The sequence below is a fragment of the Melospiza melodia genome, chromosome 4 (genome assembly GCF_035770615.1).
Source record: "Melospiza melodia melodia isolate bMelMel2 chromosome 4, bMelMel2.pri, whole genome shotgun sequence".
NCBI classification, from domain to species: Eukaryota; Metazoa; Chordata; class Aves; order Passeriformes; family Passerellidae; genus Melospiza; species Melospiza melodia.
The window spans coordinates 8,814,312-8,832,756 of record NC_086197.1 but is presented as its reverse complement, the minus strand read 5'-3'; the positions used below and the strand labels follow the sequence as shown (position 1 = coordinate 8,832,756).

At 39.0% G+C, this 18,445-nt stretch overlaps 1 protein-coding gene across 2 annotated transcripts in view; it reads right to left on the bottom strand.

Annotated features, from left to right (window-relative positions):
* Positions 1–18,445, bottom strand: part of SEMA3D (semaphorin 3D) — a 135,546-nt gene that overhangs the window by 53,728 nt on the left and 63,373 nt on the right. For both annotated transcript variants that reach the window (XM_063153780.1, XM_063153779.1), the window contains exons 4-7: positions 10,214–10,276; positions 8,441–8,560; positions 3,998–4,091; positions 636–764 (exon numbers count right to left, since the gene is read on the bottom strand). In XM_063153780.1, the coding sequence (XP_063009850.1) occupies positions 636–764; positions 3,998–4,091; positions 8,441–8,560; positions 10,214–10,276 (406 nt within the window). The remainder of the gene's footprint in view (positions 1–635; positions 765–3,997; positions 4,092–8,440; positions 8,561–10,213; positions 10,277–18,445) is intronic.

Sequence of the window (18,445 nt, the reverse complement as noted above, 5' to 3'; positions counted from 1 at the left end):
CATGTTACTCTGTGTGTGGTTTGAGACTGGCTGGGTGCAAATGCAGCCAGTTTTTCAGAGGGTTTACTAGCTCCCAATGTTTTTTAACAGGCAAGAAAAAGCAGTGTTTTGCTGGAGAAGCTATTTTAGTGTGCCCTTAGTGGTTTTAAAATGATCCTCACAGCAACAAAGGGTATTTTTCCCCCTAAAAAAGGAAAAAAAAAGAAAAATACCTCCTAGCAAAAAATGTGGGATTTCTAGTCTGTTGTTTCAACATGCTATACAGAACAGCTTCTAACAAGTGACTGGAAAATACAGTTTAAAACATGATTCTGACAAGACTGGATACAGAAGCATTTCAGTCATGATATTACTTCAGTGGTAGGATTATACACAGATATACACATCAAAGACGGAAACTATGATTAAGTCTTATGCTCCCACTCTTCCCTTAATTAGCATTTTCACCTCTGTGACTCTTGTCAAGTGCATTTCTGTTCCACGGAGCTTTTCTAAAAAAGCCTACGTAATCCAAAGCCTCCATGGTACAATATCTATATTTATAGTTACTGGACATATATTTATATAAGGAAGGAGCTATTAACTTCAGAGGCAGGCACAATGCAAATGACAAGAGCATATGTTTGGGATCTTACCAGTAAGCCAGTAATGTTCAGAAATGTCAGTTCTGATGTAATGGTGGTCGTGAGAAGGGCCCAGAGAACGTGTCAGAGCAGTGTCTTTGCCAAGGAAATCAGAAGCTGTTCCAGCATAAAGATACTCATCTGCAAATGAAAAAGAAATAGGGTTCCTACAGCTGTGGCATAAAAAAAAAAAGACTATTTACATTTTGTTGGGTGAACAACACCTGTGTTTAATTGGTCTATAAACTAATTTAATGCTTTAAAATATTATTGGGTCATATTTTAATGGGTTTTTCGGTTCTGTGAATTTATATACTTTTAAACGAGAGTGATATTTGTAACTATATGTCTGAGAAATAATGCAGTCAACGCCTAATTTTCAGATCTTTTAGGCACTCGGGAAAGTCAATTTCCCAGGCTTTAATGGGAATTGGGCTCTTAAGGGTATAAAGGTCTATTTAATCAGAACACCCTGTCCCATGCACCTGGGAGCCAGGGTGAGGGCATGGCCACCTGTCCATCCCAGCTACTCCTGTGCCCCAGGACTGCCATGGCCCCAGTGGCTTTGCTGCTCCTGAGACAGAAAAATGGGATGGATGCTTCCCCACTGGAATGCTGCAGCCTGGCCCATTCCTGGAGCAAGGATCCCCATCCAACACTTAATTCACAAAGACTAATTCAGGCACAAATCCAGGGAATTTGTGCTAATGGCAGGAATATGGCTACAGACACAAATCATCATTTTAACACAGAGTGCTCTCCCTGAAATAAAGGACACATTTTGCATAAATAAGGCAGCCAGAATTTGCCTCACAAGGACACTACATCTGTAACACAGTGCCCTGAGCTTGCTGCAACTGCAGTCACTATTTGGTCTTCTGCCCCTTTTGTGGGCAATCAAAATGCTAAGGAATGCACAGTATTTTCTGTTTCCCTTCATATCTCAGTACTTTTCAAAAAGAAGCAAAGAAACAGTATTACTGTAAATATTTTTTTTGCTTTTTTACCACATAGTGCATTTTTAAATACTCCTTCTTCTGTAAAATAACAAGCTTTATTTGTGGGAGAGGGTTTTTTTTGTTTTGTTTGATGACCTGCAAAAATAAATCTCTTATTCATAAAAACAAAAAATTTCATGTTCATAAATTATAATTTTACAAAAAGCTATATGATACATAAAAATCCCCTTCCAAAAGTTCTTCATCCAGGTTTTCTGATACTCCTGGGTTGAAACATTTCACAAGGTCTTTCAGAGAGAAGCCTTTGTTGAGTGTGAATGCAGAATAAATACCATTCAACTCTGATGTTTGTGCTTTCATTTGCGAAAGATGTAAATGCACTTAAAAAAATAAGATCAAGGGAGGGAAAAAAAATCAACAAACCAACCCACAACCCATGATCCACAAGCACTTTATTTGTCCAAAAAAGATCTATCATCTTTCTTTTTACCTCATTATTATTGTTACTTCTGTATTATTTCCATGACAGTTGTGGAAAGCACATCTTTCAGACAGCATGTTCCCTTTGTAAAGAAACAATCGCACATTCTGAAAGGTATTTGTCATAATGAGGGATGGGCAGGGTAATTGGTGTTTGCTAAGTGACAGGCACTCTGTGATCGATACATCTGAAGGGCCAACAGAAATTCTCCATCCTTGCTCAGGCTCTGCTGACAAGTCATTTTCAGCACTTCTCTCAGCATTTGGTATCTCTCATTCCAAGTTTCTGTAGCAACCTGAACAGTTTTGGTGAGTGGTAATTTGTGAGGATGGATGATGAACAGGTGATTTTTCAGTCAAAAAACTACTTTTTCCAATTTATCTATAAGTCTACTTGAAGTGATATGCCATCTAGTATTAGACTACCTATTTCTACGAAGAATGAAAATTACTCAGTTGCATTAACTTACATATATGAGTGAAAATATAGTTAGATATGACTTAGCTCGTAAATGTGTAACTGAATAAAAAGTGTTCTCTGAAGAATATAAGTAATCTTTACTGCCATTTGGCAGATTAATAAAAGTAGATGGAGAGAAGTCAGATGCCAAGGTTACTCTGCTCATTAATGGCAGAGATGGGAAATGATCTCACCTGAGCTCAAGAGCAGCATCTTACGCATGAGCTATACTGCTCTCCTAGTTCACTTGGGAATAAGGGAAGCATCCAAAGATAGACCAAAACACATTCTCTGGTCAGGCCTGTAACTCCTTACAATGCTTCTTGTGCATTATTGTGAAGCACTTGACACCAGTAACAGTCAAAAAAGAGTACTAGAATACCCTGATCATTAATTTTATCTCGCTCAAAAATTGTTATGCAGCAAAGTTCATGTCTTAGCTAGCTAAAAGACAGCAGCCTCTTCATTTCACAAGATTTAATAGAACAGTCAGAGCATGACAGTGCTACTGAAATTAGGCAATGCTGTAATAAATCACAGAGTTCTACTGCTTGCATTAAAAAAAAAGTTTAAAAAAAAGTTAAAGTTTCTGGAATCCCATTTTAAAAATAGACTTCACGGTCATTAAAGAGGACTAGGGGTCTCTGAGAAGAATAAGCACAGGCTTTAATCTATTGTTTTTAATAAAGGAAGTCCTGCCCCATCTGTAGGGTCAGAATCACAAATCATCTATCTTATTATCTGAGAATAAAGACTGAACATTAGTCATATTCTTTTTATAACACAGAGTGACCGATACTTCAAAGCACTGTCACCACTGCTCTTTGGCTGCAAATGAAAACGTCATGGTGCTTCACTCTTATCTTGTATTCATATGCTCGACGGACAAGTTAAATGAAAATTGTCCAAAGCTATGAACCAAACCATGACAAAAGTAGCTCTTATAGTGATTTGAAATGCAGAGGTCAAGCTGACATTCCAAATGTCAGACCACACAGTGCTGCGATGCACGCAGCAGGCAGAGTGCACTATCTGCTCCCCGGCTCCCGGCTTCAGAAGTGGCTGCTCGAGTAAATAGAAACCTCAGAAACGTATTTATGGAAATAGTGCATGTCAGCAGACTTCAAAGGGCAGAACATATTGATAATTGCAGAAAGAGGCCCACAAGGGCTTCAAACACTCACTGTCCATGTGGGTTTTTTTGTTGTCCTCTTAAAGGAGCAATGACTGGGTGAGGGTGAAACTGCCTTCCCACCAAGCTGACAGAGACTTCACTGCCATTCTAATGCCTCTGTTTGCACTGCTGCCTTCCAGCTCTCTGGTGTCTGCAGCCTGAAGGCTTCCCCAGCACTGAGAGCACAATGGAAACATGACCAGTGCCAGAGGAGCTCCAGCAGTGGCATCTGCTGAGCCCCTGGGCTCACCCAGAGCCATCGCAGGTCCGAGGGCAGCACCTGGCTCTGGTGGCTCCTTACCTGCCATCACTGAAGCAAATGGCTGCTGGGGATCGAAGGGGCACTTCAACCTGCCAGACTCCAGGTTCTGGGTATCCAAACGGAACACCATCTCCTGAGAATAAACACAAATTCATTATCCTGGCGTGGCTACAGGGAAAAACTTACTTAGACAGCCTGTTCTGCTAGTGCACAAAGTGAAGGTGTGTTAGACCATGCAGCTGTCATCTCAGCATTGATGTTTACAGTCTGTGTCTGTTTTATAACTGGATTTTTTCACTCAGTGTTTTACTGTATCCTGGTCACTCTGTAGTGAAACACAAATCTTAAAAAAAAATACAATTCTTTTCAGAAAAGAAGAGATGCATTGTTCATTTCTACTCCAATTAAAAGCTGGGTTGTACTTAAAAGGCACTGGCTTCTATTTGGGAAAGTGCTGATAGACTGTATTGCAACAGGAGACCCTGAAGGGATTCTGGCTGACTCTGAAATTTCTCCAGGGACTGCTGAATAATGTTCACAACAGACACAGTTCAGACCCTTTTAAAATGAAAGCAGCATATGCTCTCCCTTATTATTTTTAACAAGGCTAAAGATACAAGAGATATCAGAATAGTTTCTTCCTGGTAGTTTCCAAATACAGTATGATTAATTCCTGGGCCACAGAACAAGAGCAGAGAGGAATATAAAGAAAATAAGTTACTTAAAAATTATTGCCAATGTTTTCAGTGGGCAATCAACAACTCTATTCCTGTAGGCATCCATTTGAACCGTTATTATAGTTTTGAATTGCCAGCAGGGATTCTTTTATTTGCCCCTTTCAATGGTTTCCTGAAAGTACAGTTAACCTGAAATCAATAGTGAGTCTTGCTGAAGGCAAATTGATAGCTCAGAGGAGTAAAGTGAATTTTCTGCAGGTATAGGGACTCTTCAGAATTGTGCTGACTTTATGAGAGGGGAGCTTTATAAGAGGAGAGCACTTCCTACAGAAGTGCTTTTAACATGTTTTCCTTTAACATGTTTTCCTATCTACAGTGATATTCAAAATCCCAGAAGTGCTCAGAAATCTAATGAATGTATTATAGAAACAAAAAATTAAGAAGCTAGTTTAAAAAGGAATCAAAACATCTCCATGACTTCAACAATTAAAAATGGATTAAGTGATTTTAATTACTTTAATTATTCCATATCTCTACCTTGCAAGAGGCCAGGAGAGTACAGATGACAAGCAAGTATGTCCGAAGATGGCCACATAGAATAAGACTTCACAACACATTAATTCAATTCATCCTTAATGCACATCAGATTATAAATGACCAAACCTTTCTATGTTATTGAGGTGCCTCCTAAACTCTCTAGGCTCAGAAGACAAAAGCCCAGGATATTGAATAATTAAGCTCCTTAAGAGAAAAGAAAAATCAATTCCAATCTGGGAACATAAATTCAATTTCCTCCAGCAATCCTAGCTCAGAGGGAACGGAATTTGATCATCAAAATACTTGTTACCTTACCAAACCTGTGGAAAATCAGGCAAACCGAATTCTCAGGCTGCTGAAGCGAGCACAGCAAGGATAAAACTAAACTAAAAATAAGGCATTTTTTTCCTGACAAGGCTGGTGTCCCATTGTTCTTTGTTCTAGGATGTGGAAGCCTGAGCAGCTCAGAGAACCCTTGCCTTATCACATGGGAAGAGGCTGTCTGCAAGCCCAGCAGTACTCAGGGGACCAAGGGAGTTACAGATCAACATCAAATATTTCAGACTTCCCCCAGACAAACTAATGGACACTACCAGGCATTCACACAGAATTAACCTCCTGCTTTCACTTCAGGCAAAGCTTTCAAAGAAAAGAGCATCCCTTGGAGAGCTGTGGCTAACAGCATCAACCAGGCCAAGCCTCTTCTCCACCAGCCAAGAGAAGTTTTGGCAGCGACTCGAGCAATAACAAGACGAGGACTTTAATCCCCTTTAATTGTGTGATCCCGTTGGGGATTTGTACTGCTTCAAAAGCAGTGGCTGCTGTGGTTTTGAGTCACCTGATCCACAGTGTTTTCCTCTCTGTTTTCACAGCACTGGCACTGGCCAGGAGAGCACTGTGCAGATCCAGCAGCAGCTTTCAAAGGTCAGCAGAGCACTGCCTGGCTTCCCAGCCTCCATGAGGCTGTCTCAGGGCCTGGCTCTCCCGAGCATCCCACATCTTCCTGGAGAGGCTGCTAATTACCAGACACTCATTATCTGTTATTAAAACCCAGAGATTTAATTTATTTTTTTTTAATTTTAAAATGGTGAGGGACGGAAAGAAGAAAAAAAAAATCTAAGAGAATGGATTTCCTGGCTTCAGTTCCTACAAGGAGACATTTTCAACTGCCTGTCAAATTCATATCACTGTGCCTATCCCCAGCACCCTCCTGCCTTGTCACATTTATCTGGAGAGGCGGTGGAAGGATGGTGGCTGAAGAGTGTTTGGGCCTCCAAGAAGGAAAGGGAAAATATGCCTGATGCCATTCAAGGCTGATAAGTGAGCAGGAGGCTGTAGAAGAGCTGCTGTGCCAGAAGAGGCAGGAGCAGTGCTGAACACTGTCCAACCTACCCCTGCAGCTGAGCAACCAGGAGGAATGTGGGAGAGGCAGGACTGGGGGACAGGGAGGGGATTAGGAAATACAATACCAGGATTCTTCTTCCATTTCCTCTCACAAGGTAATTGGTCATGTCTAGCTGAGACAGACCCCTTGTCTAGACTGGCTGGACTGAACAGTCAGACCAAATCCATAACTTCATAAGGTCTGGTGAAAACAACCTTCACAAATGAAGTAGATGAAATGAAGTAGGGCAATGATAGAGTGAATAAAGAATCTTGCTAATGACCCAGAGGTAAATCAGAGCCTTATTTATACTCTTGCTGAGAGCTGTTCTGGTCTATTCAGCTGTGTATTTGATCATTCAGCTAAGAAATCAGCATGATACAAGGGATCTAAAATTTCAGTTGCTTCAACCAGAATATTTAAGGTAGCAAAGGAAAGAAGTCTACAGAATTATTTCATTGTAAGCCAAATTATACACCATATATCAGACAATACCAGGAGCATGAATGGTTTATTAGGCAAAGAACACTACTGTGTAGTTTTCTCAGAGTTTCAGTTTTCTTTTGCATAAGCAGCCCCTCTGGGTTGGTCATCCAACCCACAGATTGTGGGGTACACAATGAGAGATCTCAGTCTGGGCAAGCATTAATTCCTTTTTTCTTCCATGAGGATCTTCCCTTGATTCCACGTATCAGTGATAGAACAAGGTAGAACAACTTTAAATGAAAGAGGGTAGGTTTAGATTAGATATTGGAAAGAAAATATTCTCTGTGAGGGTGGTGAGGCACCAGCACAGGTTACCCAAAGAAGCTGTGGATGCTCCATCCCCAGAATTGTTCAAGGACAGGCTGGATTGGGCTTTCAGCAACCTACTCTAGTGGAAAGTGTCCCTGCCCGTGGCAAGGGTGTTGGAATTGGGTGGTCTTTTAGAGCCCTTTCTACCCAAACTGTTATGTGATTCTTATTCTGTTTAAGATTAATCCATTTAGTAACTTTAGATATCATTTCTTATACTCCAGAATTCTACCCAGCCTTGAAGAAAAGAGAAAGCTATTTCTAAAGCAGCATAGGAAGCCTGCACCACAGGCAATCAGCCAGACAGGTCACATCTCAACACTGTCTGAGAACAGCGCCAGTGGGATAAATATAGCCAGGGTGTGATGCATATAGGAGTTAAAAAGAGACTTGTATACTAAGTGGCTGCTTGACACAACACCAGAATTCTTATGTTTTGGGGGTTAGGTCGCAAACATTTACCACTTAGGATAGAGATTTCTTTGTCACCAGCCAATGAAGACCAATCAGCTGCTAAACTTCAGCTCAGGAATATGCCACAAGTGATGGATGACAACCAACACCTCCTCAGTGACCAGACTGCAACACATTGCAAAGTCCTGAGACACTGTCCCTGCACTCAGGCTCAGAGACCCTTTTCAAAGTGCTCATTACTCTCATGCACGGGGCACAGGAATCCCTCTGTGGACCAAGGAAATATGTACATTAAAAGACAGAACTACAAGTTTCATCTTGAACTCTGAATGTATGTGCGTAAGGAAAGTATGTGCAGAAATGACTTACTAGAAAGGAAGACATCTGGGTTAGATGTTCTCTTCACTTAGTTAATCACATGGAAGTGTCATTCCAAAGAACTTTGTGTATTAAGCCTGAGGAAAGTGCTTTGTTCAGAAGTGATATGCACATACTGAATGTGAGAACGAGAGTTCCCGTCTGACCCGCAGAATCCACCATTTATCCTGTTATTTATGCAAGCTGCTGTCAGGTCATTTTTTACACACTCACATAGTATTTTCCAATCTATGATGAATGCTAAACAAGATGAGGGCTATTCCTTGACATGTCACACTAGTGAGAAAGTTAAATTACCTCTTTGTGAGTTCCAAGTTCAATGTATCCACAGAGAGGGTGAAACGCTCCTGTGCCACAGACATAAACATGGGTCCGGTTGTACGGCTGAAGAACGCGGATAAAATTGGCACATTCTGTCTGTTGGGAAAAGAAAGATAAAGGTTACTTTTTGTATTCTTCTTTTCCACATTATACATTCTACTAAGTTTCAGCCATAGCACTGTTATGCTTAAAACTACTGTAGCAGAGACTGTTTATGAAGCAGTTCAAAGCTGCAACAACTGCAATTTGACAGTGGCTATCTACGAGGCAGTTCATCAATCCGACTTGCAAACCTAATTCTACTGTAAGGCTTACAGCCACAAGAAGCTGTGTGCTGGCAGCATGGTTTGGAGGGCATCTGTTCAGCCTGTGCTGCAGCAAACAACACCTGCCAACAACTGGGCAGAGGTCGCAGAGCCACTGGGTTTGTGTGGCTACCAGTCCTCCTGCCTTTGCTTCCCAGCTCAGGGTGCTTTAACACCAAATATTGCATGATTAAAGTAACTGTGGTTGGCTGAAAGGCTTCAGCACACTTCCAAGGATATGCTTTGTCTCTGCACCAAGCACATCTTACTGGTGAGTTTAACTTGGTCATTTCTGAGTCCAGTGGGCTGTCCTGGCTCTAGCTGGGCTTGCTCCTTGCTGGGAAGCACAGGCAGATGCTACATGCTCCAAGGATGGTACATGGGCTGGAGGAAAAGGCTTGCTCTATCTTTCCCCAAAATGAAATTAATACAGAAACACAAAACAAGTACTCCAGCAGTACTCCAGAGAAACACAAGATCAGTTCATACTTTCTAGACATCATCCTACACCTAGTAAAAGTCCAAAACAAGTATTTCCCTCCCAGAACCCTTTCCTTCTTCTCTTAGGATAGAAATAGAACAGCACAAATCCTCCATATACACTAGTATAAGAATATTCTTATACCAGTATAAGAATATTCCCAGTGCTCAGCAAAGGTGTTGTTTAGGTTTTGACTGCTGTAAATATAATGCTAGCAACAAGTTAGAATAAGAAATTGAAATTCTTCAAGCTGAGAGTGTTTTGAGCTGGAATCTACCTCAATAATCAATGTGCTGGACAGAAATTAGGAGATTTTTTTGAGACAAAATGAGGAAATTTTATTTTACAGCCAGGAAATGTTTATATTTATGGGGCTAGGCTCTAGACACATGATGTAATCTGTGCTAAGCAAAACATATAAAAGTTGTATTGCGTACCTTATGTACCTTATGTACACGTATGTACCTTAAATATACTTCCTAAAGAAAATTTGTGGTTCCAGGGAAAAGCCATTGAGTCTGAGATTTTCTTTTAACCCTAACTGAAGCTGTCTGCAAGTTAAGTTGATTCATACACTGCTCTACTTGTCTGTTTCTTTAAAGAATTATAGTGAAGTTACACTCAGGACACTCCCAAGATGAAAAGAGGCATTTTAATGTGAAAAAAGAGGATTTTATGGGAGTATTGCCTGGTATACATTTCTGAGGTAAGTCCATTCATCTCTCAGCTGCATTTATTACATCAAAGAAAAATCTAGCATGATTGCTGCCTGCAATATTGAATTTTTTTATAATTATTAATATTTTAAAAACAACAGAAATGTATTTTTTTTTAATTAAGAAAAAACACCATTAATTCAGAAGAAGTGTAACAAGAGCTTACTAATGCATTTTGTGCATTTAGCAACAAACACACAGATATTCATAAATCACAGCAATAATAAAAAATATATATCATACTTACCTGGGCATCTTTCCCAGCTAATTTGCATAATTCTACCTTCTCTTTTGCTGCAGGCCAGTAAATCTGTAACATAGTAAAAAGAAAACAAAGATTATGAAGATTGTAACCTGTCCTATGACTGACAGAATAATTATTACACGAATAAACAGTTAAAACAGATTTATGCATGTTGAAAGACCTTGCCTGTAAGTTGAAATGAACATGACTTCAAATACAAGATTCCATTGCAAAAAGTTAAGAGGTTTTAAATCAACCCCCTCATCTATATTTATTTCTTCATTGGCTACATGTACTTTTAAAAAGCATTCAGTTGATCTGGCCAAGGCATCTTGTCACCATTATGTGTTTCCCTAAAAGTTATGATGAGCGAAATCATCTGGAAACTAAGCTGATTGCAAAGCCAGGCAAATTACATTTGTGAAGAATTTAGACCAGTGGACTTGGCATAACTGTTATAAATAATACTTAGTTCTTTCTGCCAATTTTCAGATGAAAATAATTAAGTTCAAAAAACTAAGGACAGCTACAGGGAAATTGTAGAACAAAAAGTACATTTGACAGAAATCAACAGTGCATGGTTTAAAAATGTCACCCATCAAAATTAACTGAGTTTACTGAGAAAATGAAACAGAAGTTTAGAGTAGAATCATGGACCTTGGATAAGTAGCATTAAATATTGACACAGTTTCTCTTTCTTTTTTAATCTGCCCTGAAGAATTCTATAAAATAGGTTTTGATGTAGATGAATCCAGATGGCAAAATACTATCAGTTACTGTAATCCAAATTATGTTAGTGAAGAAATATCAATGAACAACAGTTCAGGTTCTGTTTCATTGACTTCAATTAAGCAGTCAAGACTGGATATGATTTAGGGTTTGATTCTATTAAATTTAAAATATAAGCTAAATACAAATTCTTCTACAACCAATCAGATAAAAATGGTTATTTTGTACCTCTAATTATGACAAGATGAAACTATTGTTATTTCTCATAACTAACAGTAAAACACCACAAATCACACTAATTTTTAAGCAAATATTGATTACACATTGCCTCAAGTCTCAGGCACCAGTCAGCAGGTCATTAGTAGTCACAAATGCTTTAGAGTAGTCTCCAATCACTCTTTACAAAATCTTAAATAGCAAATATATAAGAATGAAGAATTAATGTAAAATGAATCAGAAATAAAAACATCATCAAGGAAGGGTGCACATCCCACTGGCATACAAGAAGAGTTGACTGCTGTCATATTCCCTTTCACCCAGCTGTTGGCACCTTGTAGGAAGGGGTTTGACATAAACAGGCTCAGTCCCACAAGGGTAAGGAAAGCAAACAGCCAGTGTCCTGCGTCAAGTACCTTTATCACTTCCCAAGAACCCACAGTCACTGTTTCTCTCAGTCTGGAAACACTTCTGATTCTACTTCTCCCTCTTTCATTCCCAGTGAAAATGGATGTACTGGATTTCTGCAAGGCAATTAATTTCCTCTCACGTGAATTTAGTTACCTTTCTGATAAAAACCTCTTAGTATAGATAAAGTAGTTTAAGTTACTTAAAACTTAACCCTCTACAACAATATTTACATGGAATCAGAGATAAGACATTGTAACAGCATTACAGCATAACTCTGCTTTCCCTGAGCATTTTCTCAGAATGATGTGGTCATAGCACCCAGGTATGAAAATGCAATCTGAAATCAGCTGTGCCAGGGTGTGTGGGTGGCACAGGGCACAGTGCCACGAAGCACAGAAAATACTGGGAATATCAGGAAGGGCTGAAGGTAGGTCCAGTCTGGTCTCCGCCTGGGCAGAGTGGGATGAGCCTCAATAGCAACACAGGTCAAGTTTAAGAAGAAAAGCTGATGAGAAGCTACCAGTGAAGAAAAGCTGATGAGAAGGAACAGAGAGAGGAATGTAAGATCATGGATCTCCAAACACATCTGGCCAAGGAGATTTGTCTGAGCTGTCAGCTCTCTTGTACATAAACTTTATGCCCAATTCTGCCTAAGATCCCTGAATCATTTACAGGGAAGCCTAGAGGCCAAGGAGCTTGGGAGATGTTTGGCCAAGGTTTAATTATCCAATTAGGCAGACAAGACATCCCTTTGTAGACTTTTGAACATGCCCAGCTCTCCTTGTCAAATACACAGAAGAACTGGAGGAGTTGAAAACAGAGACATCTGCTTCAAGGCATCAGAAGTGTTAATGGACTTGACTTACCCTCAATTCTTCTACAAATTCCTTCATGGGAATTAGTGCTTGTCCTACAAGGCTGAAATACACACACTCCCACTTCTATGGTAATTGACCACAGATAATTATATTAAAAAATCAATTGTTTTACTCTCTAGTTACTCAACAGCCTCAGTATTTAGCATTATATAAGACCACATTAGACAATGAAAAGTGAAGCTAAGTGATCCAACTTGAAAATCAATTTGCAATTATATATGGGGTAGTAAAAGTGATATTTATTTGCTTTATATATGAGAAATGAGAGGTTCCCAGAAACTGTCAGTTCTAAATTGTAATAGATCACGAAAATGACATAATAAATAATGAGTCGATGTGCTGAGCAAGAAAGCATAAGCCTCATTTTTTATTACAGGACATGCTGTGTAACAGTACCACAGGTCTGGGTCCCTCAAACACTGACACAAATAATGATACACATCTGCATTGACTTTTCTGTAGGGGGTGAAATTAAGTTTTACTATTATATTTTATTCTGATGAGCTACTTAGTTTTACAATTTCCCGAAAAAGTAAGAACACATGCTCCTGTAGTTTCTGTTAGATTTAAAGTAACTGAGCTTTTAAATGGTTTGAAGCTTTTAAATTGGCTTTTTTTTCCCCTATTTACATGCTTTATTCACAATGCTAACAGCTTATTAACAAATTCTTTTTTTTCCCCATATTCCTCAATAAGCAAAAACTTCAAGGAATGGGAACGAAAACCAGATAACCAGGCACTATATATTAAAGGTGACAACAACCTTGACTTATGTTATAATCATTTTGTGTTACAAGCAGTACAAATTATATATTTAATATATTTTATAGTTGCATCTGTATTTGAAATGTATGGAGAAATCTTAGAATAACTAAGTGGAGTTACTGAATTGAAGGCAAGAATGCAACCACTTGGAATATGTGAACTACATACTTAAATAGGATCCTTTTCTTAATCTTCAGTTTATTTTCCTTTTAAAATAACCGTATCAAAATTCCAAAGGTTGGCTACTGTCATGATTTCCAGCTTTTATCTTCTATTGCCCAATTAAAACAAAAAACAATCTTACCATTACTTTTAAATCATTCTTCAAATATTTTCTTAAATTTAGCAACAGGAAAGAAATTAAATTCTCCTAATAAATGAAATTTAATAAGCTCTCTTCTATCAGAGAGAAAGAATATCTCCCAGGAGTACAAAATTAAGCAGTACATAAGCGTAGGACAGATAAGGTATCACTTTAAAGGGTAGCTGGAAATTGATTTCTGATTAAAACAAAACATTTAAAACCACAAAGGTCTTTTCCAAATCAGGAGCAGCAGGCTTCTAAAAGTAACATTTTCCTGTCCACTGAATACACATTTTTAAAATAAGAAAGGAATGAGAAGGAAAGCAAAAATTTTTTTGAAATGTGTATTTTATATATATATATATATATATATATATATATATATATATATGTATATATATATGTGTGTATGTATGTGGATGATAAATATATATATATATGTATGTATAAAAAATATATGGATCCACCATTCTCATTCCAAAAGAGCTTAATTTCAGCTGCTATCCTATCTGTCATGAATTTATAATATTGGTATTTTACTCATTTTTCAGTATCTATCTTTCTCTATCAGATTTTGTTCCTAAGCTAACATTTCAGACTATAAATCCTTAGGAGAAGGGATTCTGAAAAATAAAACAGTGAAGTCTGATTACAAAAAAAACCGTTGTGTGAAATTTCAGCTTTTTCAAGAATCACTTCTAATTAATCTTCTAAATCTAGGATGGTTCAGGACTTCATAAAATGAGTGGAAAATGCTATATGATGTCACAATACAAAAGAAGAAGATCATAAGCTACCTAAACAATTAAAAAACCCATTGGTCTTACTTCATGTGCTTGTAAGGTTTCAGAACAAGTTTTTAGCTAGGGAAGAAATAACACAAGTTTCCAATGAAAATGGAGTGTGGTAGAGAAGACAATATAACTTGGTAAACAGGAATTGGTTCACTCTAATATTGCACTTTAGTAACTCAGCTGAAGTACATTAAGGTGCTAGAGCTGCTCTTCCCCATGGCTCCACTTAAGTATTTATTTACTAAATTGTCTCATGGAAACTGATTAGCTCAGCTGCAAAAAACTAGTACAAGGCACTAGTACAAGAAAAAAAAAAAAGATCTGATAAGTATAGAACTTGAGGTATAAAGTTACTCATGAAGTCCCTCAAGGAACAGAGCTCATCCTCGTTCATGTACTCTTCAATAGCCTTGGTAAAAACCCAGAACTCTGCCACAACTTTTCTGGAAGAAAGTTGAGAGGCACTATTAATACACGTGGAGTTAAATTACACAGAAAGAATCAAAGGGCTCTTAAGACCAGAATTATAAACAGCCAGAGGAAACAGGTATAAACTGCTCATAAATAAATGTATATCAGATTGTGGATTTTAACAAAAATTAAATCTGAAACACTGGAGTAACAAGGATCCATTCCACGGCAACAACATTCCTAAAGAAGCTGCATGAAGTATCCCAAAGGGCCACTTAGAGCAGCTGGGTTATGAAAGGAATAGCTGCTCCATGAGGTAGGTGGTGTTGATAGCAGAGAGTGAGACCCATTGACCAACGTGACTCCCTCCAGTTTCAGGTCCCCAGGACAGCCACGCTCATGCCAGCAGCCAGCACTTGAGTGTCCCGTTGAGGCTCTTGGCTTCCAGCAGCCCTGGGACTCTCGCTGGAGCCTCTCCTGTGCTGATGGCGAGCACGTGCTGCAGCGCTTCTCTATCAGTGCAGCCCCGGGTACCACACACCCCAAAGGGCTCTGCTAGTGGGGCACGGAGCTCCAGCAGGGTGTGTCCCCACCAGGAGTGAGGGACATCAGCTGATTGGCATGTCTCAAAACACACACCAAATCTGGGGCCTGGGAAGAGAGAGATTGCTCCCTTCCTATTTTAAAGGAATTAAAAGTGATAAAAGCATTTAGATGAAAACACAGATTTTAAACAGCTGCTTGATGCAGCAAAAGCAGGCCAGCTTTCTTCCCTTGTTTTATTCTATGTACTAGATATTCATCATACTGATGTTTCAGGGAAGGTATGCAATAAAATTACAGCTTTCTGGGCATCAAAATGTCTTATTAAGGCTTTGTGAAGCATGCACACTGTAACTCAGAAGGTAGGGCTCATTGGTATGGATAAATTCTCCATACGACAATCCCAACTGCAGTTTCCGAAGAACAAAGCCAGATTGAGTTATAATCCCTTTGTCACGTTGGCATATGCAATACACTCCCCCTGAGAAACTCTTCTCCATGAAAAACTACCCCTCTGTGTGAAAAAAAAAGAATTCATGACTTAGCTCAATGGGACCATAAAATGAGTACAGTAAAGAAGGCAACATGAGCCAAACAGACTGAAGTAAGCCAGGAGTCAGTCTAATCCTAGTTTTGTTATTGCCTTACTATATGTGACAGTCAGGTCTCAATTTTCCCACCAGTAAAATGACAATAATGTGACTTTCTTTTTTTTTGATTTATTTTCTTGATTTTCTGAAGAACTTTGTAATTCATAGCTCAAAAATCAGAAGCAAAGAAAAACAAAAAGATCAAGGAGCACTGAGAAAACATATGACAGTGATCCAATAAGAATGTCACCCTGTTGCACAAGACAATATCACAAATGTCATGCCTCAATGCAATAAGAGTGGGTGTTCATGGATTGCATCCTGAGAACTAGGACATTTGTCACTGCTGTATACTGACCCCAGGTCACTTCACTGAAAATTACTCCAAGCACTAAAAATTTACTGAATTTCCCAGAAAACACTGGAAAGAATTTAATGCATTCTCTGTATTATTTTGTGGAAAACAAAGAGTGTTACAATTATGACAGAATCACAGAATATTCTGAGTTGGAAGGGACCTACAGGTATCATTGGGTTCAGCTCTTAAATGAATGGCCTGTACAGGGACTGACCCTGTGACCTTGACATTATTAGCACCATACTCTAACCAACTACACTAATTAACGAGAAAATGATCTGATTTTAGCACACCCTATTTGTATACCAGTTGCTCTCTAAATATCTCACATCTGCTGCATTAATGTGGGCAGCATGGAAGTCCACAGCCTGGGGAACTGGACAGATTGTTCCCACACACAAATCCTAACAGGAAGGTTACCCCAAGCAGGTCTTGGTACTGACTCCCACTGTAATTGCTGTACTCTGGAATTCAATATTTTAAAGTGATCAGCAAACAAGAGAAGCTGAAACATCTAAGTTCCTCATCTGAACTTCTCCCTGTATTTGAAAACTAACCAGGCTGTCCTTAAAGGTTTTTCATCCAGTTTTCTTTATATCAGTTTCATCAAGGTTTAGCTAACTCCCAGAAATATTTAAAGAGATACTCAAAAGCCAAGAATGTATCCTTAATATTTTTTACATCTGCCACAGACCTCCACCTGTGGTACTATTTCCCATACCTGCAACACACATCCAGGAAATAAACTGACCAGAATTTCCATCTCCAATTATTTCATAGTAAGAGAAAATTTGATCTCTGATAGCTATAATCTGATGGAGCAGGAAGGGGGAAAGAGAGAACATGAGGCTTGTTTCAAAGTGATTTACAACACAGCAGGAATGCCAGCGTCAGTGCACAGCATTCTTTATTTTCATGGTGCTGTCAAACTGAGTAAAATGTTCTGGAAGTCAGAGGAAAATAAAAGTTGTATATTTGGAAGACACATTCACAAGATTTTGGTAACTTTAATTTGGCAGGTGGCTGTTAAGAGTGAAACCGCATATTAGGTTGCAACCTAATATTGCATCTGTCTGGCACAAAGCAATATCTCCACATGCCCTAGTTCTCCTCTTAAAATGTGATATCCAACACAACTTAAGTAGCAGCCAATACTTCCATCCTCAGGGGTTTTCTGAAAAGTGCATTTTCATGTGTATGTTATGAGCACATGTGAAAGCTTAAAGAAAATAGACCAGATGCTGATTTCATTTACACTGTACGAAATCTTAAAAGGTTTCAGTGCTTCTACACTTAATTTTCCACAGTGTAACCACAGCAGACTTCTGACTACTGTCTGTTTCTCCTAAAAGGAAACCAAACACCAGGATTTTTAGGGTAAATGGCATTGCTCCTGACATGTTTATCCCTTCAGACTAAAAACAAATCCCACCTTTGAAAAAGTCAATGACCAACATAACCAAATGTTTTCAGAGAGCAGGATACTGGCCATTCTTTATAGCTAAACACATGGGTAAAACACAAAAATGACAGCGGATGTTTATGGAAACATAATTTATGGCAACAATGCAAAAGGAAATAACAGAGACACTCTCTTCCACCTAGGACTGCTGTCATTCTGGATTCATACTGCTTTCTTCACGTTTTGCTCCATCTGTGCTTTTGTGTCTGTAAACACTTTTCAAAAGCTTTCACTTTGTCTACACAGGTGCCTAAATTTAAGTCTGTCAAACAACTTCATAGAATAAACAGCTCTGAGGTTTATTAACTCCTCTTTATAAGACCCCTCTGCTGCAGTTTGTTTGTGGTTCCTGGGGAGTCCACCACCCCTCCAAGGGTTCTCAAGCACAAAGTTATCACCTCTGCCTCTGGAAGTCCCTAACCTGAAGTTTCACTGGGTTTATCCTAGATCATCCTGCTGCCCCACTCTCCTAAGTTTAGATATCTCCAGTGGCTTCCACATGACTCTCTGGCCTTCAATAATACTTCCTGGCTAACTTTTTCTTCTGACAGGTCAAGAAAACTTCACTCAGACTGTCTGAAGTTTTGCTGACAGGCAGGAAGCTAACTTCCTTTGAGCTTTAGAATAAGCAGCACACATTTTTTAAGAAGGACCAACTTGGTATTACTGTGTTTCAAGGCTGCAATAAACACCTCAGACTGTATGTATTCCTGAGGCTCAGGCCTGATGGCAAGAACCAAAGCCTCCTTTCAGTACTGGCTAAATTCCCACTGG